The 19105-nt window shown below is 39.5% G+C and overlaps 1 protein-coding gene across 1 annotated transcript in view; it reads left to right on the forward strand.

Annotated features, from left to right (window-relative positions):
* LRRC63 (leucine rich repeat containing 63) overlaps nucleotides 1-18777 on the forward strand; it is a 38142-nt gene extending 19365 nt beyond the window's left edge. Inside the window, exons 6-10 of the mRNA XM_026492864.4 lie at nucleotides 11045-11143; nucleotides 11391-11527; nucleotides 14249-14332; nucleotides 16369-16608; nucleotides 18558-18777. Of these exons, the coding sequence (XP_026348649.2) occupies nucleotides 11045-11143; nucleotides 11391-11527; nucleotides 14249-14332; nucleotides 16369-16608; nucleotides 18558-18777 (780 nt within the window). The remainder of the gene's footprint in view (nucleotides 1-11044; nucleotides 11144-11390; nucleotides 11528-14248; nucleotides 14333-16368; nucleotides 16609-18557) is intronic.
* The last annotated feature ends 328 nt before the right edge of the window (nucleotides 18778-19105 follow it).

A 19105-nucleotide genomic window follows, 5' to 3' on the forward strand; every position in this document is an offset into this window, starting at 1 on the left:
AGATTTCATTAGTAAAAGCCCATTCAAGTTGGTTTCTATGTTCTTCGGACATTTGCTGTCATGTGCTATGGCTGGTATGGTCTGGGGATCCCACAGCTGTCTGAGCTGGGACTACCCTGGTGGGATGGCTGGAGCTGAGGTGGGCATGGGCTGGGGTGGCCCTAGGATTCTTTGTACAGAGGGTCCTCTGACAGGATAGCTGAAGCTTAAGTGGGTACAAACCAAGTGGTCCTAGCATGTTCAGCACAAGGTCACCCTGGTAGGGTGGCTGGAACTGAGATGGTGCACAGACCAGGGTGTACTGGGGTGCTCTGTATAGGGGGTGCTAGTGGGGTGGCTGGAGCTGAGGCAGGGGGCAGGCTGGGGGTTCCTTGGGATGTTTTGCACAGGGACTACCCTGGTGGGCCTGCTGGGACCATAGCAGGCATAAGCCAGGAAGTCCTAGGGCAATCTGCTCTAGGGGTACCCTGACAAGCCACCTGGAGCTCAAGTGGTGCAGGCCTGGAGTGTTCTGGGGTGTTTTGCACCTGTGTCACCTTGCCTTGATGGCTGGAGCTGTAGTGAGTACTGACTAGGAGTGTCTCAGAGTGTACCGTCTTGGGGCTGCCTTGGTGGGGTGGTTAGTGCTGGTGTGGGGTAGGGGCCCAGGGCTCACTGAGACAAGCAGACCATGGTGCCCAGACCCTGCTCCTGTTTGCTCTATCAAGGTGGAGGGGACATGTTAAATGAGGTGTTCACCAGCTCCTCTGACCCAGAATGAGTTCCAGCAGTTCCCCCACCATTTGGCAGAGTTCTAGGGCTGCATCTTTTATATTCTAGTTGCTCTTAGAACCTGCAGCTTTTTCTGTCTTCCAGGGAGCCTGAGGCTGGTATGGGGTAGGGGCCTGGGGCTTGCTGAGGGGACAGGCTGGCTAGGGTTCTGGGACCCTGCTCCCATCTGCCCCCTCTGCGCTATGAAGGTGGAGCGGGAGCATAAAGCATGGCGCTTACCAGCCCTGCAAACCGGGAGAGACTTCCAGCAGCTCTCCTGCCATTTGGCAGGGTTCTAGGGCTGGTTCCTTTATATTCTAGTTGCTCTTTCAAACCACGGCTTTTTTTCTGTGCCTCAGGGTAGATGAATCTGCTCCTGGTCCCTCAGCACTAACCCTCCCCACTGCAGTTCCAGAGGCAGCGTGGGGGGTGGGGGTTCCCTGCCTTACCATGTTTCCATCTCTTTTGATGTTCTCTGTAGGGTCTATCTTCTGTTGTGCAGAAGCCATTCAGTCAGCTCTCAGTTCTTCTTCAGGAGGATCTGCTCTATAAATAGGTGTAGATGGGGCAAGTGCATGGAGAAGGTGAGTTGAGGGTCTTCCTACGTCACCATCTTGGACCAGAAGCCTCAAAAGTGCTTTATTTTAATCCAAGCTTCAATTTTTATAGAGCTTTCTGGTTAACTTTTTCTCCTAGGGCTGTAGCCTTTCAGCCCTTTCATACCAAGTCTGAGGCCCCCTTGGCCTTGGTAAGCCATGAATTCCAATTTTTATCTCTCAAGCCCTATTAGACTGGCTATAATTCTACTCAACTTCTTGTCCACAGCTTTTGATTAGGCAAATGACTTAGGGAGAACAGTAGTGTTGAGTGTTCTGTCTACCATCCTGAGATTCTCTTCTTTCTAGAAGTTTGGCTTATTAAGTCCAAGCCACCTTGGTAATTCTCCAAGCATTTATCGTGTTGTGTTTGTTTACATTTTTGGTTTTAGTGAGCAGGTTGGTTTGAAACAAAGTTGTTAATCATTAGGAGAAGTGAAAAATCAGATTATCTGGTTTTGAAGTGAATACTTTATTTTTTTTAAAGAGATTTTATTTTTAAGTAATCTCTACACCCAACATGGGTCTCGAACTTACAACCCCAAGACCAAGAGTCACATACTCTATTGACTGAGACAGCCAGGTGCCCTCTGAAGTGAATTATTTTACTCATTCATTCATTCACTCATTCATTCATTTATTACATGGGGCTTGAACTCACAACCCTGAGATCAAGACCTGAGCTGAGATCAAGAGTAGGATGCTTAACTGACTGAGCCACACAGATGCCACAGGAATGAATTACTTTAAATCAGAGGTTGGTAAGTTTTTCTGTAAAGGGCTGGATAGTAAAATCTTAGGCTTTGAGGGTTGCATGGTCTCTGTCACAGCTATTCAACTCTGCTGTGTAGTGCAAAAGCAGCTATATGCGATACTTAAGCTTATGAGCATGGCTGTGTTCCAGAAAAACTTTATTTAAAAAAACAGGTGGCAGAGTGTAGTTTGCTAATTCTTGCTTTAAATGGAGAAAGAATGTAGCTTTTAAAGAGCTGGGTGGAGCTAGTGAAGAAAAACTTTATTTCCACAGCCATTAATATTATTTTTAAAAATATTTGACTCCAGAGTAGAATCCTAAGCTCTGTGGGGGTGACATAAAAGAATAAAAAAGACAGACCCAAGATATAAGTACTTAAAGGTTGCTAGAGCAGTTCAAGAGATTGGGAGGGCCTCCATATTCTTAGTGCTTTGTTCTTTTTTTCCCCCTTTTTAAATTTTATTTTATTTTACTTTACTTTTTTATTTTTAACATATAATGTATTGTTTCAGGGGTACAGGTCTGTGATTCATCAGTCTTACACAATACACAGCGCTCACCATAACATATACCCTCCCAAATGTCCATCACTCAGCCACCCCATTCCTCCTGCCCCCCTCCACTCCAGCAACCCTCAGTTTGTTTCCTGAGATTAAGAGTCTCTTATGGTTTGTCTCCCTCTCTGGTTTTATCTTGTTTCATTTTTTTCCTCTCTTCCCCTACAATCCTCTACCTTATTTCTCAAATTTCACATATCAGTGAGATCATATGATAATTGTCTTCCTCAGTCTGACTTATTTCACTTAGCATAATACCCTCTAGTTCCATCCACGTCATTGCAAATGGCAAGAATTCATTTTTTGATGGCTGCATAATATTCCATTGCATATATATACCACATTTTCTTTATCCATTCATCTGTTGATAGATATCTGGGCTCTTTCCATAGTTTGGCTATTGTGGACATTTTGGCTATAAACATTGGGGTGCAGGTGCCACTTTGGATTACTACATTTGTATCTTTGGGGTAAATACCCAGTAGTGCTATTGCTGGGTTGTAGGGTAGCTCTACTTTCAACTGTTTGAGGAACCTCCACACTGTTTTCCAGAGTGGCTGTATCAGCTTGCATTCCCACCAGTGTAAGAGGGTTCCCCTTTCTCCACATCCTCGCCAACATCTGTCATTTCCTGATTTGCTAATTTTAGCTATTCAGACTGGTGTGAGGTGGTAGCTCACTGTGATTTTGATTTGTATTTCCCTGATGCCAAGTGATGTGGAACAGTTCTTCATGTGTCTGTTGGCCATTTGGATGTCTTCTTTAGAGAAATGTTTCTTCATGTCTTCTGCCCATTTCTTGATTGGATTATTTGTTCTTTGGGTGTTGAGTTTGATAAGTTCTTTATAGATTTTGGATACTAGCCCTTTATCTGATATGTCATTTGCAAATATCTTCTCCCATTCTGTCAGTTGTCTTTCGGTTTTGTTGACTGTTTCCTTTGCTGTGCAAAAGCTTTTTATCTTGATGAAGTCCCAATAGTTCATTTTTGCCCTTGCTTCCCTTGCCTTTGGTGATGTGTCTAGGAAGAAGTTACTGTGGCTGAGGTTGAAGAGGTTGCTGCCTGTGTTCTCCTCAAGGATTTTGATGGATTCCTATCTCAACATTTAGGTCTTTCACCCATTTTGAGTCTATTTTTATGTCTGATGTAAGGAAATGGTCCAGTTTCATTCTTCTGCATGTGGCTGTCCAATTTTCCCAACACCGTTTGTTGAAGAGACTGTCTTTTTTCCATTGGATATTCTTCCCTGCTTTGTCAAAGATTGGTTACCATACAGTTGAGGGTCCATTTCTGAGTTCTCCATTCTGTTCCATTGATCTATGTGTCTGTTTTTGTGCCAATACTGTACTGTCTTGATGATTACAGCTTTGTAATAGAGCTTGAAGTCCGGAAATGTCATGCCCACAGTTTTGGTTTTCTTTTTCAACATTCCTCTGGCTATTCGGGGTCTTTTCTTGTTAACATTTTGATAGGGATTTTGATAGGGATTTTGGCATTTTGATAGGGATTTTGATAGGGATTACATTAAATGCACAGATTGCTCTAGGTAGCATAGACTTTTCCACAATATTTGTTCTTCCAATCCATGAGCATGGAATGTTTTTCCATTTCTTTGTATCTTCCTCAATTTCTTTCATGAGTATTCTATAGTTTTCTGAGTACAGATTCTTTGCCTCTTTGGTTATATTTATTCCTAGGTATCTTATGGTTTTGGGTGCAATTGTAAATGGGATTGACTCCTTAATTTCTCTTTCTTCTGTCTTATTGTTGGTGTATAGAAATGCAACTGATTTCTGTGCATTAATTTTATATCCTGCCACTTTACTGAATTCCTATATGAGTTCTAGCAGTTTTAGGGTGGAGTCTTTTGGGTTTTCCGCCTAAAGTACCATACCATCTGCAAAGAGTGAGAATTTGACTTCTTTGCTGATTTAGATGCCTAGTATTTCTTTTTGTTATCTGATTGCTGAGGCTAGGACTTCTAGTACTATGTTGAACAGCAGTGGTGATAGTGGACATTCCTGCTGTGGTCCTGACCTTCGGGGAAAAGCTCTCAGTTTTTCCCCACTAAGAATTATATTTTTGCTGTGGGTTTTTCATAGATGGCTTTTATGGTATTGATTGATGTATGTGCCCTCTATCCCTACACTGTGAAGAGTTTTATCAAGAAAGGATGCTGTACTTTGTCAAATGCTTTTTCTGCATCTATTGAGAGGATCAATCACATTGATTGATTTGAAGATATTGAACCAAACTTGCAGCCCAGGAATAAATCCCAATTGGTTGTGGTAAATGATCCTTTTAATGTGCTATTAGATCCTATTGGCTAGTATTTTGGTGAGAATTTTTGCATCCATGTTCATCAGGGATACTGGTCTGTAATTCTCCTTTTTGGTGGGGTCTCTGTCTGGTTTTGGGATCAAGGTAATGCTGGCCTCATAAAATGAGTTTGGAAGTTTTCCTTCCATTTCTATTTTTTGGAACAGTTTCAGAAGAACAGGTATTAATTCTTCTTTAAATGTTTGGTAGAATTCCCCTGGGAAGCCATCTGAACCTGGGCTCTTGTTTTTTGGGAGATTTTTGATTACTGCTTCAATTTCCTTGCTGGTTATGGGTTTGTTCAGGTTTTCTATTTCTTCCTGGTTCAGTTCTAGTAGCTTATACATCTCTAGGAATGTGTCTGTTTCTTCCAGATTTTCTAATTTGTTGGCATATAGTTGTTCTTATAATTGTTTATATTTCTTTGGTGTTGGTTGTGATCTCTCCTCCTTCATTCATGGTTTTATTTATTTGGGTCCTTTCTCTTTTCTTCTTGTTAAGTCTGGCCAGGAATTTATCAATCTTCTTAATTCTTTCAAAGAACCAGCTCCTAGTTTCATTGATCTGTTCTACTGTTCTTTTAGTTTCTATTTCATTGATTTCTGCTCTGATCTTTATTATTTCTCTTCTCCTGCTGGGTTTAGGCTTTATTTGCTGTTCTTTCTCCAGCTCCTTTAGGTGTAGGGTTAGGTTGTGTATTTGAGATCTTTCTTGTTTCTTGAAAAAGGCTTCTGTTGCTATATACTTCCCTCCTAGGACTGCCTTTGCTGCATCCCAAAGATTTTGAACAGTTGTGTTTTCATTTTCATTTGTTTCCATGAATTTTTTAAAATTCTTCTTTAATTTCCAGGTTGACCCATTCATTCTTTAGTAGGATGCTCTTTAGCTTCCATGTATTTGAGTTCCTTCCAACTTTCCTCTTGTGACTGAGTTTGAGTTTCAAAACATTGTGGTCTGAAAATATGCAGGGAATGTTCCCAATCTTTTGGTAGCAGTTGAGATTTGTGACCCAGGATGTGATCTATTCTGGAGAATGTTCCATGTGCACTAGAGAAGAATGTGTATTCTGTTGCTTTGTGATGGAATGTTCTGAATATATCTGTGAAGTCCATCTGGTCCGGTGTGTCATTTAAAGCCCTTATTTCCTTGTGATCTTCTGCTTAGATGATCTGTCCATTTCAGTGAGGTGGGACGTTGAAGTCCCCTACTATTTTTGTATTATTGTTTATGTGTTTCTTTGATTTTGTTATTAATTGGCTTATATAATTGCCTGCTCCCATGTCAGGGGCATAAATATTTACAATTGTTAGATCTTCTTGTTGGATAGACCCTTTAAGTATGATATAGTCTCCTTCCTCATCTCTTATTATAGTCTGGTTTAAAATCTAATTTGTCTAATGTAAGGACTGCCACCCCACCTTTCTTTTGATGTCCAGTTGCGTGGAGGTGTCTTTGGGTCTAAAATGAGTCTCTTGCAGATAGCATATCGTTGGGTCTTGCTTTTTTATCCAATCTGATACCCTGTGTCTTTTGATTGGGGCATTTAGCACATTTACATTCAGGGTAACTATTGAAAGATATGAATTTAGAGCCATTGTATTACCTGTAAGGTGACTGTTACTGTATATTGTCTCTGTTCCTTTCTGGTCTATGTTACTTTGGGGCTCTCTCTTTGCTTAGAGGACCGCTTTCAATATTTCTTGTAGGGCTGGTGTGGTGATTGCAAATTCTTTTAGTTTCTATTTGTCCTGCAAGCTCTTTATCTCTTCTTCCATTCTGAATGACAGCCATGCTGGATAAAGTAATCTTGGCTGCATATTTTTCTTGTTTAGTACCCTGGATATATCATACCAGCCCTGCCAGGTCTCTGTGGATAGGTCTGCTGCCAATCTAATGTTTCTACGATTGTAGGTTACAGACCTCTTGTTCTGAGCTGCTTTTAGGATTTCCTCTTTGTCTCTGAGACTTGTAAGTTTTACTATTAGATGTCGGGGTGGTTGACCTATTTTTATTGATTTTGAGGGGGCTTCTCTGTGCCTCCTGGATTTTCATGACTGTTTCCATCCCCAAATTAGGGAAGTACTCTGCTACAATTTGCTCAAATATACCTTCTGCCCCCCTCTCTCTTTCTTCTTCTTCTGGGATCCCAATTATTCTAATATTGTTTCACTTTATGGTATCACTCATCTCTCGAATTCTCCCCTCGTGATCCAGTAGTTGTTTATCTCTTTTTCTCAGCTTCTTTTTTTTTTTTTAAAGATTTTATTTATTTATTCAACAGAGATGGAGACAGCCAGCGAGAGAGGGAACACAAGCAGGGGGAGTGGGAGAGGAAGAAGCAGGCTCATAGAGGAGGAGCCTGATGTGGGGCTCGATCCCACAACACCGGGATCACGCCCTGAGCCGAAGACAGACGCTTAACCGCTGTGCCACCCAGGTGCCCCTCTTTTTCTCAGCTTCTTTATTCTCCATCATTTGGTCTTCTATATCAGTAATTCCCTCTTCTGCCTCATTTATCCTAGAAGTTAGAGCCTCCATTTTTTATTGTACCTTATTAATAGCCTTTTTTATTTCAACTTGGTCAGATTTTATTTCTCCAGAAAGGGATTCTCTAGTGTCTTCTATGCTTTTTTCAAGCCCAGCTAGTATCTTTATAATCATTATTCTGAACTCTAGTTCTGACATCTTACTAACGTCCATATTGGTCTCTGGCAGTTGGTACTGCCTCTTGTTCTTTTCTTGAGGTCAGTTTTTCCATTTTGTCATTTTGTCCAGAAAAGAACAGATGAATGAGAGAACAAAATGCCAAAAGGGTAACAACAACACCAGAGAAATATACAGTAATCAATCAGAAGAGACCGGAAACCAGGAGGGAAAAAGAATATGACCAGGCTGGTGAATAGAACAGAGCCATACACTAGATTTTGGGTGTAGTTTGGTCTGTTAGAAGAAACTTCATCCCAAAATTTTAAAGAAAGAAAAACTTATATATACACAAAAAATAAGGTTAAATACGATGAAGGGACAGAATATGACTGTAAATGAAAATTTTAAAAGATATTTTTAAAAGAATTGATAAGAAGTTGGTTGAAAAAGGAAAGAAGAAAAAAAATTTTTAAAAAAAGAAAAAAGAAAGAAAATTTTAAAAATGAAAGTTGAAAACTAAAGAATCATGGGGAAAAAGCCATGAATCTGCGTGCTGTATTCCCCTAGCGCTGGAGTAGCCATGAATTCTGTGTGCTGTATTCCCCTAGCGCTGGAGTTTTGCAGTTCTCATAGATCGGTAAACTTGGTCTTGGCTGAATATTCTTGATGATCTGGGGGGGGGGGGGGGGACCTATTGTAGTAATTCTCAAAGGTCTTTGCCCCAGGCAGGATTGCACCACCCTCACCAGGGGCCAGGTTAAATAATCCATTCAGGTTTGCTCTCCGTAGCTTTCATTCCCTGAAGGCTTTCCGCACAGCTTTAAAGGATGAGAATGAAAATGGCAGCCTCCAATCTCTGGCCCGGGAGGAGCTGAGATCTTGGGGCCCTACTCCTCAGTGCACCCTCAGAGAAATGCAGTCAGTCACTCCTGTCTCCCTGGTCTCAGGCACACTCTGTGCTCGCCCGGCCTGTGACCGAGCATTTCTCCCTCTGGCACAGGAACCTGTTGGGAGTCTCCAAACCTAGCATATTCCTGTGGCGCGCTCCTGGGCCGCTCCCTCCCCGGGGAAGGGAGGAGGATCTCCCGTGTTCTGCGGCTTGTTGGGCCCTGGCCCAAAGAGCCGGGGCCCAAGTGTGCCGCGGATTCCGGTTTATGCCCACCCCAAGCTGAGAGCGCACTCCTCAGCTCACTCTGCAGCCGGCTTCCCTGCTCCGATACCTGGGAGCTCTGCCGCACTCAGGCACCCCCGGTCTTCCTGTGACCCCGAGGGTCCTGAGACCACACCGTCCCAGCAAGGGTGCCCCGTGCCCCCCCCCCCCCACTTAGCCACCAGAGGGACGTCCCTCACCGGAGCAGACTTCTACCAGTTCCGATTTGTGCTCCGCTTCTCTACCACTTGCCGGTAGCTGGCGGCCGGCAGATCCCTCCCCGCGCGGTCTATCCTCCCGTGTATCACCTCAGATTCACTTCTCCACATGTCCTACCTTGCAGAAAGTGGTCGCTTTTCTGTTCATAGGTTTGCTGCTATTCTTTTCTTGGATATCCTGTTGAGTTCGTAGGGGTTCAGAGTGGTTTGATAGCTATCTAGCCGAATTCCTGGGACCAGACGGAATTTAGGTCTCCTGCTCCTCCGCCATCTTGGACCACACTCCTCTTAGTGCTTAGTTCTACGCATGGTTCACATGATAACCACAGCAAACAGGTTTTATGATGGCATGGTAAAAGAGAGACCCAGGGTACCTGCGGTGGGCCAGCCTCCCAGGGAATGTCCCTGGGATTACATGAGGCAACATGAAGGTTCTGGATATTCACTCATTCAGCCAATATTTATTAAGAACCCACCATGTGCCAATGGTAAAATATATCTTACTATATATATCAGTGTACAAAACAGAAGAGAATGCCTATTTCATGGAGCTTATTATACTTTGGTGGGGTGAGATCAGACATATATTTGCACATAGTCTGTCCTGTGATTATATGGCCTGTGATTAACTATGAAGAAAAATAAAGCAAGTGACAGGGACAGGGAATCATCCCTAGAGCACTGGTTTCAGAGGTTGCTATTTGTCATAGGTTGGTTAGGGAAGGCCTCTCTGGCCAGACTTTGTATGAGCAGACAGCTGACTCTATGCAGGCCACTGATGAGGTAAGACTACATAGTTCATGGGACGAGATAAGAACTTTCCAGGCAGAAGGAAATGGAAAGGCGCTAGTTGTCTGAGCACACTAAGTGGAATGTTTAGAGACTATGACAGACATAGTTCTGCTATGTAAGTGCAGCACTAGTTCTGCTGAGTAGAGAGAAGTGTTTATGACAGGAAGAAAGAATACCTACTTTTGTCTATATATACATTTACGAATAGTAATACTTTAATAAAAGGTCAGTCTTAAAACCAGTACTATCAACTTCAAGGTTCTTTAGCCATGAGACTTTTACTCTTATATGGTATGTGGCATAGCCTAATGCACCTGCAGCGATGTCCCCCTTCTCTACAAGCTGAGGTCTGATCCTCCAACAATGGAGTTCCTTGTCCATTCAGTTGACCACTAGTGATCCTATGACCCTTAAGAAACAAATGTTTCCATTTTCCTGGAGTATTAAAGATACTGGGGGCACCAGACAGGTCTTATTCAGTTCTGACTGCTATGACAAACAAAATACCATTACTTTCTCACAGTTCTGGCAGCCTGGGAGTCCAATGTTGAGGTGTCAGCTGATTTGTTTCCTGGTTAGAGGTCTCTTACTCACACCTGCTTTCTTCTTGTATCCTCACCTGGTGGAGAGAGAGAGCTCTGGTCCCCTCCTCTTCTTATAAGGGCACTAATCCCATTATAAGGGCTCCACCCTTAAGACCTCATCCAACCCTAATTACCTCACAAAGGTCTCACCTCTAAATGCCATCACACTGGGGTTTGGGGCTTTAACATATGGGTTTGTGGGAAGTGCAAACATTTAGTTCATAGCAGGACATAATTTTCCTCAATCAGAATTGGCATTTAAGCAAGAAGTTTTAGATAGATGTTAGATTAATAGAAAGATAACAGAAATAAAAGTAGAAACATGAAAAAATAAGATAAAAGAGATAATTAAATATAAAATATATTTACATACATTTCAGCATGCAATGGACATTCCATAAATGTTTGCTTGTGGTTAATCAAAATAATTCCTGTCACACATCTAACACTAAACTTATTACCTAAATGAATACTTAGCAGTGTTCCTATTTTGTTTCTACCCTTTCCATATTTAAAGAATTATTATTATGACATAAATGAATGGAAGGTGAGTACAGGCTTGCTAGTGTCTTGCGCCAAGCACTATCACTCAGTTATGTGCTCATTTTTTTTTACTTTTGTATAAAATATTTTGCGCATTGTTAATTAACCTCTTATCTCTTGTCACTTTCTTTTAGGGCTTCTTTATCATGAATTGTCCAGACTTAACGACTTTAGCTTCCCAACTGATATACCTTAACTTATCCTTTAATGACATCAGTTATTTTCCCAGAGAAGTGAGTCCATTTTTATCATTGTGTATATTGCACTGATTTCCTATTAATAATAATCATAATTTAAAAATAAACATTTATGATACCCTGGAAAAGAGTAAAAAAAAAAAAAGAGATAGATGATACAGCCAATTAATGTTCCTTTGCTGATTCTGCTACATTAGTTCAAAGGGTTTGTAAAATGTACGAAATAGAGATCTGTGATACTTTATCATTCTACTCATGTTTGTTTCTCTTTTCTGTTCCTCAGATATTTTGTCTTAAAAATTTACAAATACTATTACTGAGAAATAATCCTATCAAAGAAATCCCTTCTGGAATTCAACAACTTAAGCTCCTTAGAGTTTTCAGCATTGCCTTTAATTTGGTTACCACTCTTCCACCTGGGTAAGGTCCCTAGACTGAGATTATGAGTGCAGAAAATGAAGTTCATAATTTAGAAAGACATCGATTTCCCTTTTGAAAGCAGCTAGCAACTTTTTAGCCATTGAATGATTCTCATTCTCTTTCGATTAGCTAATTTGCTGCTTATCATTGTGTTAAAAGTAATCCTAGCAGCTCTGTAGATGGCAATTAATGCGGGGCTAGAGAATGCTCAGCTAGAGATCCGTTATTTGAGTATGGATTAAATGAACACAGATCACAGAAAGAGGCTCAAGTGAGAAACTTGCACTGATCCCTTGACAGCCTTTGTGGATATGAAAAGGATACTGCATGTGGAATTAGGAAATCAAGATTTTGAGCTTCAAAATTGAAAATAATCTGTTTTATCTGGAGAAAATCACTCAACCTTCTTGGTCTCAATTTCCTAATCTATAAACTAAGAAATTAGCCAGTATGATACATAACATTCTTTAATAGGAATGTCGAGGGGCACCTGGGTGGCTCAGTCGTTAAGTGCCTGCCTTCGGCTCAGGGTGTGATCCCAGAGTCCTGGGATCGAGCCCCACATCAGGCTCCTTCGCTGGGAGCCTGCTTCTTCCTCTCCCACTCCCCCTGCCTGTGTTCCCTCTCTCACTGGCTGTCTCTCTCTCTCTCTCTGTCAAATAAATAAATAAAATCTTAAATAATAATAATAATAATAGGAATGTTGATACTTGGGTATAAAAGAGATGGAATTTTTCCGGACATATGGACTGGTAATTATTTAACTCCTAAACCAAAACCTTAGCCAAATACAAAACAAGATACGTCTTCCAGTTAGAGTTTAACAAATTGAATGTAGGTTAAGAGCAAAGGGAGAGGGACTCTTAAATAGTTGAACAACATTTTGTAAAGAAGAGTCTCACAGTAATTAAGGAAATGCAGCAAAATTCATTTATAAAGTTGTTCACCCAGCATTGTTTGTAATTATCAATCCAACAAATTCTACATTTGTAAACTGTGAAACTATTCAGTCATTTAAAAGAACAAAAAAGCATGTAGAAGTTATACCATTTCTCTCTCTCTATATATATATGTGCATTTCACATTACACATAACATGTATAAGAAATAAACACTAAAAGTAAGAATATTGCATTGTGTGTATTTTATTTCTGTTTTAATCATCTGTATTTTTCAACAGTAACATAAATTGTATTTTCCCTGTCTTGATACTAGAAGCAGCTATTTCTCTAAGCAAACCTGCTTCCTTTTTATTGGAAGATGGTATTTAAAACCGAGATCTGGGTGTTAGATATCCCATTGCTATTGGGACAACGTTGCTTCTAGACACTCCCTGTGAACAGAGCTAAGTAATATATGTATGTATACTAATCTGTGTGAGCACACATAGCTATAATTATTTCATACACAGAAATATATATACATATATATACACACATAGCCCTGCATATATATACACACATGCACACACAACTATGTATACATGTGCATATATGTATATATGCATCTAAATATAAATTTATATTTAATAATCTATAAAATTGTAATTATAAACTTTAATAACCATAACTGTCATTTAAACAAAATGTAAAAATTCCTAAAGCAACAACAAGTTGTTCTTAACTACAGGGTCAACATTGTTCATTACTTAGAGATTAAGCAAATTAGTTTGAACTATTGGTTAACTATTGGTTATACTCAAAAAGTTTTAAGGAGCTATTTCTCAAAAATATTAGTGTTTCTAAAATAAAGCAGTATTTTTTTTTTGTTAAATAATGTAAGTTATGCATGCATATCAAAGGGAGATGGACAGCACAAATTCACCAAGGCCTAAATTTTTGTTGCTACTATTTTTGCTTTGACCTGCTTGGGGCATAGAGTATAAAGCAAATGCAGATATGAAAGCCCAGGTTCTGGAGGCCCAAAGAACTGGATTCTCATCCTAGAGTTACAGTTAGGCCCTCTACAGCTACAGTTATGCCCTTGATTATACTATGGAAAGGTAAAATCAACTCTCTTAGGTTAAATGTTTGAAATTTTGTAACCATGAAAAGGTCTGTGACTTGTCTATTTAGTTTTCTTGTAAAATAAAGACAATAGATCATTTCAAAATTCCAAAAGGTTTCTTCTTTTTCCCAAAGCTTTGAGATAGCATTTGTTCATGAAATATGTGGAATTTTTTGTTCATGACATCACCAGAATGTGTCTCTCTCCTCTCATTGTTTTTTTTTTTCCTACCCCTTTCTTTTCTGTTTCTTGTCTTTTCCATCCCAAAACCTAACTGGAGGGGTCCCCACAGCCTCCAGAAAGAATAGACTCCGCGGACACCTTGATTTTGGACTTCTGGTGTCCAGAACTGTGACAGAACCTTTGCTCCGAGCCACCTGGCTTGTGGTCATTTGGTAGGTCAGCCCTAGGAAACTGATACAGCAACCAAGAAAAGGCGATCTCTAAAATGTGTTAGAAATTTCTCAGGTGGCTTCTTCTGTACGGGGCTTTATCCACTCCAAATATTTCAAAGCAGTCTTAAAAGATAGCTGAATCATTTTAGGAATTTGATTGTCATTAAACCACCTGTAATGAAAAGAAGTCCATACATTTCAAGATCGTAGGAAAATGTAGGTTCTCTATACTTCTACCTATTTGCTTAAGTATTTAATTCTTTATTCATGCCTGGTAATGACAAACGTAATCATTTTCAATTTCATTTTCTCTTTCTAAGGTTATTTTTTTTGTCCCATCTTGAGGAACTTGATATTTCCTACAATAGTATTGCTTCAATACCAAATGAAATCCAGAAACTCAGGTATTTTGGAAGTCGTAAGTACACAAAGTCGTATGCCCTATAAGGATAGATTTGGTGATGACTGTGTTGGAGAAAATTGAGTTCTTTCATATACTTAGTAGCCACAAAACATAATATATGAAAACATCATATTTACAAAAATGTAATTTGAATGATTGGTATTTTTAAGACATAACATTTTCAGTAATTATTTAAAAGCTGTACCAATGGCTACTTAATAGAATGACATTTTATTTCTAGCTGACTGTTGCCAGTACAGAATAGAGAAAAGCCATGTTCTTCTTTACATGAATTTAAAATCAAGCTATATAACCCAAATTATCTTCATTCTGGTTCCATTTTACTAGATTTTCTTTGATTTTCTAGGAGCATAGTCTTATCTTCAGTAAAGTGAGATAATTTTATCTCTGCTTTTCTAATATTTGTACCAATTATTTAATTTCCCTTGTGACAATCTTTATATTTTAATAGGAGAATTCAATCTGTCACATTTGTTATGAGTGATAAATTCAGGTTTTTTCCCTTCCATTTTACTTTGTATTTACTGTTTATTTACTGTTTTCTTTTCCTATTTGCCTTCTGTGTGTGTGTGTGTGTGTGTGTGTGTGTGTGTGTTTGAAGTGAATTCTGTTGTTTCTCCTGCTCCCCACCCCAACTTCCCTGCCTCCACGGAGTGTGATTGCCTCAGGAGCACTGTTCTGTGAGCACTTATCAGTTTTTCTCTTCTGGCTGCTCTGTCTTCTGCTCAGGACCAAAGGCAGTCTCAGAGCACCATTCAGAGACTGTCAGTGGTGTAACAGGAGGAAGTTTCTCTGCTCCCTAGAAAGTTCCGCTGCAAAGGCTGTCTCAATGTGGAGCTCTTCCAGCTTTAAAGATTGTTTAGCCTATCAAGCTCCGCAGAATTCATCGAGAGGAAAGATAAGCCCAGACTGCTGAAGCTTCTAAGATAAAGCAACTCAGTCAGGGACGGCCTCCCCCAGGGGTATTCAGGGACCCTCACCAGCATCTCCCTAGAGTCCACCACACTTATTCTGCTTGTCCATAGGGCTCTCTGCTGCTGGCCCCGAGGCTTGTGTTTGGTATAGAGGGAGCAAAGTGACCATGCCAGCTCTCTCTGTTGGGACCAAAGTAAAGCCTGGGGTCTTGCTCACCTTTTCCAAACTGTGACAAATGCAGTAGTCAGACTGTGGCTGAGGGATGAAGAGAGTTGAGGTGCCATCTTCCTAGCTTCACTGTTTCAAATCCCTTCTTTGACCATGTTTTAACATTGTCAGCAGAAGTCAGAACCAAAGAATGTAAATTGTGTGGGGAAGAAACTACACTGCACAAGAGAATCTAGAGTTCCCAGCAACTTCTGACCTACAGTCCTCATGTTGTCCTCTTCACTCCTAGCTCCTTTGACAAATTGGACTAGCCTTTGATTTGTTTTTATGTGTCCCTCATAAACAGATACTTTTCTGCCTGTCTCCAGCACTAAGTAGAAAGGAGATGAGTGACTGTAAAAAAAAATCTCCATCAAGGCAAGTAGTATAAAATGAGAACATCAGTAAAGTTGGTTCTCTTTGAGCAAAGGAATCACTGTTATCAGAAGCAACTGACACAGTTAAAACCACAGGGACTCAGGTGATGAAAAATCAAAGCTGCAACATAGCACATGATACATTTTGATAGTGGTAATTTCACTGTTTGATTAGGCTTGAAGGAAAAAATATGTACTGATGTTCGATTTGTGTATGAAAATATATTCTTTCTTTGGATCATTATACTATACTATATTCTTTCTTTTTCCATAATGACATGTTGCAAAGACCCAAAGTACATGCTTTAATTCTACTAGTCACACGAATGCACTCATCTGCATAATAATGAACTGTTTCATTTGCGTTATAATTCTCTGATTCTAAGGAAATACTTAAACACTTGCATTTTATTGTTACTACATTTGAAGCCAATTTGCAGGAACACAACGACAAAATTTTACTTCAGTATTATAAATTGCATAAATACCTTTTAAATTTGATTTCCTTTATTTGCAGATCACTTGAAAAACTGAATGTTGATGGGAATGAACTGACAACTTTTCCAGCTGCAATTTTGAAGCTTAACCTGAAAAAAATCCTATTTGAGAATACTTTCACTCATCCTGCTTTTTGGAAAGAGAATTCTTTGAATAGCCCACCGAGCCTTACTCAAATTACTTCTTTTTTCTTTTTAAAAAATAATCTACGTGAATATTATGATGTGATCCCAGTGGAAATTCAAAAGCTACTAAAATGGTGAGCAAATTCTGAAGCCCTTTTAATAAAAATACACTTTTAAGCATTTAAAATATTATTTATTAGAGGTCAGGTGACAGTTTTACTGTTAACACACCCATACCACAGCCTCGAACATACATAGAATTCTTCAAATTTCTCCTTCTGGCTCTTCAGGCATAATAATGTGGTCTGAATTCAGCCCATTTACTAATATTCTCAAGTTACTACTTAATTCCAGGGTGAGTTACAAATTGCTGAGGTGTAGCTGGCGACATCTATATAGTTGTGATATTAATCTTTTCCCTGAATCACTAAAGACATAGAAATGGTTTCTTCCCAAAAAAGAGTTCTTTAGTCCCAGGCACACTACTCAGGGAAACGCTTTATACTCTAACTTCCCAGAGACCAGGAAGAGAGCAGCCTTTATTTAGAGCAATTTCTCCTCCTCGGGGATTAATGGCCAGTGTGAGAATCACTGCCTAATCTCAGGACCAGGGTTTTTAAACCCCCTGCACTAGGAGTCCACTCAGCTTATCTCGTATTCCCTTCAGATGTTGTAAAACGATTTTTACATTCATCAGTGCTTATATTACTGATTAAACAAATTTTTGTTGTATGCCTAAGTAAATTTCCCAGGAGTATATAAATTACCAATATTGACTCCATAAAAGGCAGGAAACCTAAACAGACTAGTAATCATCAAAGAAATTGAGAAAGGTGATTAGTAATCTACCAATAAAAAAGGGACCAGGACCCGACGTTTTCAATGTTAATGCATTGAGATGTCAGTTACAAGTGAATACAGAGTTAGGTATAGGGATGATAATTGCAGCCTCAATGGGCATCAGTAAAAAAGTGGTAAAAGTAAATTATGGTGCATCATATTATGGAATATTATGATGCTATTAATATGAAGCAAAACAAAATGTATTGCAATAAAAAGGTGTCCAAGACATTTCGTTAAATCTCTTTTGAGATTTTATACATAGAATTTAACATGTATACACTTTTATATTGTTTTTATTTTTTAAATCTAAAATTGGTAAATTATACCAACTTATACACCACCAAGAAAGTATGAGTGTCCCTGATGGCTCTCATCCTCACCAAACATCATACTGTCAGACTTTTCCCTTTTGCCCATCTGATGATTATGAAATGGCATCTGTCTTCTCTGATTATTAATGAGATTGAGAAGCTCCACTTCTCAATGTTCTCTAGACATTCAAGTTTCTTCTTCTGTGAATAGTCTGTTCATGTGCTAATGTAAATGGACTAATGGGGTCAATGTCTTTTTGTTTTTAACTGATTTGGGAGCATTAAAAATATATACAGGGGCGCCTGGGTGGCACAGCGGTTAAGCGTCTGCCTTCGGCTCAGGGCGTGATCCCGGCTTTCTGGGATCGAGCCCCACATCAGGCTCCTCCGCTATGAGCCTGCTTCTTCCTCTCCCACTCCCCCTGCTTGTGTTCCCTCTCTTGCTGGCTGTCTCTGTCTCTGTCGAATAAATAAATAAAATCTTTAAAAAAATAAAAATAAAATAAAAATATATACAAACACTAATCCTATACAAGGCTATGATATAGTCCCTTTATTTTTAAAAAATAATATATTTATTTTGAATTATAAAAATAATGCATTTTTATTACAGAAAATTTAGAAAATACAGAAAAAGATTATAAAGAATAATTAGTGTTTTCTACTTGGAATCTATCCTTAGAGTGTTTCTTGCTATGCATCTATACTTTTTTGTTTTAGAAAACTAGGATTGTTTTATATACATTTATCTACTTTATTTTTTAGCATGTATTTTCACTTGTGTATGTTTTAGCTCCTTAATTAGATGGTAAGATCGATAATGACAAAGGCCCTGCTTTATACTACTGAGTCTCACATAGCATCAAGCGCAATGTCTTTTCTGCAGTAGAGATTTACTAGGTAATGACTTGACGTGTCTTCCATTGCAGCGCATCCAGATGTGAATGGTGTCAAGGTCCCATGTTCGGTGAAGGTTTTCGAGTCATCCGATCCTGTGACGTTTTTGGGGCAACACACCTTCCTGTTTTGTATCTTGTCTGTTCTTCTTCCTGCTGTAGAAAAGTAAAGGAAAGCAGTTTTATTTCAGGGAGTATTCCTAGTAGAAGAGTAACTCTAAATTCTGAGTTGATAAGTCATGCATTGATTTAGGGGTCGGTCCCACTCTAAAAGCCCTTAGAGTTTATGTCTACGGTAATTCATTTCTTCGAGAGTATAGGTTCTGTCTTCTGTGATTCCTCTTTGCAATCCCAGCTCCTTATGAAAGTTTGTGACTGTTAGGGAATTGTTGCAGCGTGATTACTTAAGAAGGATTGGTAAAGGTCTTTGGATTTCAGTAAAAATCTAGAAAATTTCTTCTAGAGCATGTTTGCTGTACAACGAGAAACGATGGAAAACTTTGCAAAAAAGGATTTATCTTACAACTGGCATTTTCATGCATCCATTCCAAGTGATAGCATTTCAAAGCCACCAGTGGGGT

Source organism: Ursus arctos, unplaced genomic scaffold (assembly GCF_023065955.2).
Source record: "Ursus arctos isolate Adak ecotype North America unplaced genomic scaffold, UrsArc2.0 scaffold_10, whole genome shotgun sequence".
Lineage (NCBI taxonomy): Eukaryota > Metazoa > Chordata > Mammalia > Carnivora > Ursidae > Ursus > Ursus arctos.